This window comes from Austrofundulus limnaeus, unplaced genomic scaffold (assembly GCF_001266775.1).
Source record: "Austrofundulus limnaeus strain Quisiro unplaced genomic scaffold, Austrofundulus_limnaeus-1.0 Scaffold1308, whole genome shotgun sequence".
NCBI lineage: Eukaryota > Metazoa > Chordata > Actinopteri > Cyprinodontiformes > Rivulidae > Austrofundulus > Austrofundulus limnaeus.
Genome location: NW_013953710.1, coordinates 12,316 through 17,614, shown reverse-complemented (window position 1 = coordinate 17,614; position 5,299 = coordinate 12,316). Strand labels below are relative to the sequence as shown.

General features: G+C 38.2%; 1 protein-coding gene across 5 annotated transcripts in view; it reads right to left on the bottom strand.

Annotated features, from left to right (window-relative positions):
* strbp (spermatid perinuclear RNA binding protein) overlaps nucleotides 1-5,299 on the bottom strand; it is a 46,048-nt gene that overhangs the window by 28,449 nt on the left and 12,300 nt on the right. For all 5 annotated transcript variants that reach the window (XM_014031733.1, XM_014031734.1, XM_014031731.1 and 2 more), the window contains one exon: nucleotides 2,460-2,636. In XM_014031733.1, coding sequence (XP_013887187.1) covers nucleotides 2,460-2,462 — 3 coding nt within the window. In that variant the 5' untranslated portion in view covers nucleotides 2,463-2,636. The remainder of the gene's footprint in view (nucleotides 1-2,459; nucleotides 2,637-5,299) is intronic.

The window sequence follows — 5,299 nt, the reverse complement described above, 5'->3', positions numbered from 1 at the left end:
TGTGTGTGTGTGTGTGTGTGTGTGTGTGTGTGTGTGTGTGTGTGTGTGTGTGTGTGTTGCTTCTGGTAAAGCATCAAAATGGTTTATTGGCTGCTCATAAAACTTTATGACCTTGCTGCTAAAAGGAGGTGACTTGAGTTTGCCTGGGTTTTGGCAAACTTCTACACCGCTGAGAAGTGAAACGTCTACATGAGGACAGAAACCAAAGAAAAAAAAAAACAAATTATCCAGAACTGGAGAATTTGCATTTTCTGCAACAAAGCAGCGTGAATGCTTGATGCTGAAAGATACTTGCAGAAAAAAAGGTGGACAAAAATTTAGCAATTTGTTGTTAAACAGCCAAAAAGCTGAAATTTGCAGAAAGGTAGTTTAAAAAGTGGCCACAAAAGCTGAATCCAGCACAAAGAAGCAGAAAGGACACGTTTGCTGAATTAAGCAGCAAAAAGCTCGAATTATTTCAAAAAGGTAAATTCAATTTAAAACAGCTAAAATTATCTGAAGTAGCTAAAAAGTATCTTAAAAAGCAGAAAACAGCTGAAAAGGAAAAGGTATAAAAAGCTTCAATTAGCAGCAGGAAGTTGATAGAAGTACAAAAAATTTAAAGAATCAGAATAGCTGAAAAGATCAGAAAATAGCTGAGGGAAGCTGAAATTAGCATAAAAATGTTTTTAAAAAGCTGAACCAGAACAAAAGGTGTAAAAAGCATTAAAAGTTTATAAACATTTTAAAGGAATGGAGCTCCTTTCATTTTCAATTAGTAAAAAATGTTTGAAAAGGCTAAATATCTCAAAAAGTATAATTTGCTGAAATACCAAATGTCACAACTGAAATGTCCTGAAGGAGTTGAAAATTTTTGAAACAGCARAAAAATTGCGGAACGAGATACGTGCCAAAAAAGTATGGAAGAAAAATGGAAAATCTCACCTATCAAGCATTCACACAATTAATGTTGCTAAAAGAATTACACAAAATAAAAGCTTAAAAACATTTCTAAAATATTTTATTAAAAAAATACAACTACTTCACATTAAAAATGTATTAAATAATGCATTTCCATTCGATGCCAGAATCAAGATAATACCTCTGAACWGCGCTGTTACGTTTACAGTTTGAGATTACGTACAGGACGCAGCTCTGCAACGAGCTCAACGGTTTCAAAAATGAGCCCCTATTCAGGTGAAAGACACAGATGGACATGAGCATTCATTAAATGCTTAAGGGAATATCAATTGGAGGGAAGAGAATCTGTTTACATTGTTGTCTTGTTTGCATTTTGACACCTTTGCCAAGGTCAGCATTTGCTGCATAACCCCTAAGTCAGGATTAATCACAGCACTGAGTTTGCACCACGGGCAAGCTCTGGTCTCATTACCCTTGGTTATTTATGAGCTCAGCTATGTTTCCCCTTTGTGCAACGTCCAACCTTAGCACCTTCAGCAACGTCTCGTTTTCTTGCACTCATACATTTTTTTCTTTTCTCCTTAAGTCTCCCTTCCTCCTTCCATCCCAACAAACGCCTTTGTGCTATCTCCCTTTTTGGACCCATTTTCCTCCTCCCTCTTCTTGTTCCGGTTTTTAATAATTCATCTTCTGCTCAGCTTTCCCGCCCCCCGGGGGAAGCAGATCCCACTGTCACAGGCCAGGACCATTAATCAATCTCCCGTTTCGCACATGTTCTACCTCTCTCAGTTCTTCACCTTCCCACTTCACCATTTTGCACATCTCTTTTTTTTGCTTTCATCATCCCTTTTACACATGATTCTGTCCATCATTTATGTTTTTATGGTCTTATCTGCTCCCTCCTGTTATTCTCTTCTTCCACGGCTCTTTGATCCTCTGAACCGTTCTCTCTTCATCACACAGTGGCTCTTTTTTACCAGCATCTTCTCCTTCATCCTGAAACGGGCCTTAGCTGCTTTTACGAACATGAGAAATTATAAAACCAACTTAAAATTCTACATTTACTCAATATTTCAGTAAAGAACTGTAGTCCAAATGAAATAATCGCACACACTTTGTCAACACTTACTTTGTACATAGTACTTTGTCAGTATTAAAGTAAAATTATCAGAGAAGAAATCTATGAAATCACAAGAACAAACTGGCCTGATAAGTCAGATGTAACTAAACCATCTTTCAGATAATCAACACTCTCCTTTTTACCATCACAGTTATTTTTCCCCAAGGTCCTATCTTTTCTATTTTCCTCTCTTCAACCTACTACTGTTTTCCTTTGATGTATAGGTTTTCATTCCCTTTCAACCCTGAACAAGCTCTTATCACACATCTGTTTCTCAGTCCAAGATGCACACTATCTGCTGTCATGAGTATAACAACTTATCAGATTGAACTTCTCGGCCCTCTAGTCTTGAGGAGTCATTTTTCCACAGGGGATAATCCACTGCAGCACACCCACACACAAACCTCCAGCACCTGTGAGAGAACACTGAATGTATTACCATGCCTGCAGGAGGAAGGGGGTCACTTGTTTCCTTCCTGCTTGACGCCCACTTCTGGAGTTGGCGGGCGCGTGGTGGGGTGCACAAGAAAGGTTACTCGTCAGGATGTTGATGACGGCCTGTTTCTGCTCCTCATGTGCTCTGCTCTGACTCAGGCCGCTCCACAAATGTTGTTTTCTAATGAACAGAGGGGGAAAAGAGAAACAGAAAGACAATATGACACAAACAGAATATAAAGATATCTATGCAGCACCGGAAGAGACTAAATTCAACTTTTCTGCACTCCTACACAACAAAATGTATTTAACGGTTAAAATGTGGATTTTGCATATTTCGCCTCTAACAAATACTACCGTATTTATTTGGGTACAATACAGTCTCATGTATCATACGACCCCCCCCCCTTTTTTTGAGCTTAAAAAGCATAAAAAATTGAATCCTCAAACTACCTCCAATTTCATACAGACTTCAAGATTTTTCAGTCCTTGCAGTAAAATGTTCATTTTATTTTAACAACATATGTACTAAAAGGTATTTTGACAACATATATATATCAGCAAACTATGATTTTGAGCATCATATGAACTCTGGCATTTTACACATAGTCCACCAGGACGCGCCAACACAAAAGTCAGACTTCACATGAGATTTGGACCATCTTCTGGGGCAGAAGCAGATTACGTCCTACCTGCGAGCGCCCCCCTCTGGTGGGGAAACTTTTTTCAGGGATGCAAACTTTTTCAGAACACCGGTAGACGGCAGCCATTACAGAAGAACAAGTGTTTGTTGTTGTTCGAGGAGCGGCCCGGTTACACACTAATGTCATTAGTTCGTTATCATTACTAAGGTGCAGGACTGCTTTCCCCCCACTTTTTTTCACATCATGTCCCCTGCCTGGATCTGTTACTATCTCGCTCTGAAGCATGGAGGAGTGTCACAGGTAAGCTTGCTTCAATTGCTTTTTACGAAACAGTCTCATTTCCGGACTCAGGCATTATGTGAACGAAGCCGATTAAAATACATAAGTAAAAATATTTATCCAAGTATAATACTACCCCCCAACTTTATGTATGATTTTATGGATTTYTTTTATGTATTATACTTGAATAAATACGGTAAATAATAAAGTAAATATTAACAGTACAGCCAATTTGAAAATTACAACAGAGATCCAACCGACAACTACAATCCCAGAAAAAAATGTATCCCACTGTACCGAACACTAAAGTGTGGATATTTATTAGTATCTGTGTACTTTATACCTTTTTGATCACAGTTTTCAGCGTCCGGTAACAGCCCTGTACTTTAGTTTACTAGCACAAAATAATAAAATATGCAATGGATTCAATAGGAATTGTTTCAATTATATAGAAATGTCCTGCTTCCCAAACATCCACGATAGCCCGCTTACAATCAAGGCGACATCTAAGTCAGAATGGTATCATTCATGTCTTTCACTCATTTTGTCTCAAGACTTTCCTGAAAAAGATTTAAACACCTGATATTCTGCTACAAAACAAGCAACCCCACCACTGAGCCAACGCATACACATGTATAGAGCTTRTCTAATTAAAAACACATCTACACATTTTGTTTCAAAATTACTTAGTTTTATAGAGATTTGGTAAGAGAGAGAGAAAAAAAGGAATAATTACAAAATAAATAAGAACATTAAAGTGAATATTCTGACTTTTTGTTTTCACCTTCATGACACTGTACCTTAATATTTAGAATATTCAGTACATAAGCAGCATGTATGTTTTCTACACAGGAATATAAATACACCTTTAGGGCCCTAAAAAAGTAGTTATCTTGAGGTCCAATATTCCACCTTAAAGTGTGCAAAAGTTCAAGTTGTACCCTGGGAGACAAAAAAAGGTACTTCTTCTGTATCTTTATTTTTGTACTGTGCACCAACAGCCCAGTGGAACTCGGCTTCACCTGCCCTTTAACTTCCCATTATTCACTGTCAGTTGACTCTCACACAATTGTCTCAGCAGGGGTGGAGGAGTCTGTCCTCGTGTAAAAGATCTGAGAGACTGGCTGACGAGTCCGTGTGTGGATAGATGTGGACGCACATAGACAAACACGTGAGCGGACCCACACAGGCCCTCTTTCATATTTCATGAGCTGGCAGAATCTGAGGGAGGGGGGTGTAATACAAACATGTACTTGTTTTCATTCAGTGGGTTACACAAGCCTAACATACACCCCCTTATTTTACACACGAGGACAAAACAAACAAATRTGTAAGCTGCTTGTTATTCTGGGTCTAGAAAAACAAAACAGGTTTCCACACTTTTAAAATATTGTTGAGTAAATTATCAAACTATATGTTTAAAAATGTAACATTAGTAAAACATAAAACTAAACCATTTGTAGCTCAAATGATTAATTTGAGAGTCTCATTAAACTAGTCCTGTGATTCATGAAGATATTTTGCTAACAGACGGAGAGTCTGTAGCTGCGTTTCCATTGCAAATGTGCGCAAAACTTTGTCGATATTCTGTTAATAATGAAAAAACACAGTTTTGCAATTGTGGTGTTTCCATTAAGTAAGAAATGCTTTTAAAGTCACGAGTGAACATGTTTGTTCTCGAGATAAGTCATTACAAACATGGCYGCAATGGATGTAAACARAWAGCATATTGCTACCACGGCACTAGCGCTCATCATCAGGAGACGTCGGCGTCTTATKGAGGCTTTCCAGCGACAAGCCCCTTATACTTGGGAGCGGCTATGTATGCTGCGTTTTTGGGATATTGTAGTCTGCGAGTTTACTACTTTCTTTTACAACTTCGGTGATTCTACTACTACTTCTACTTCCTGTTGTCTTCTTC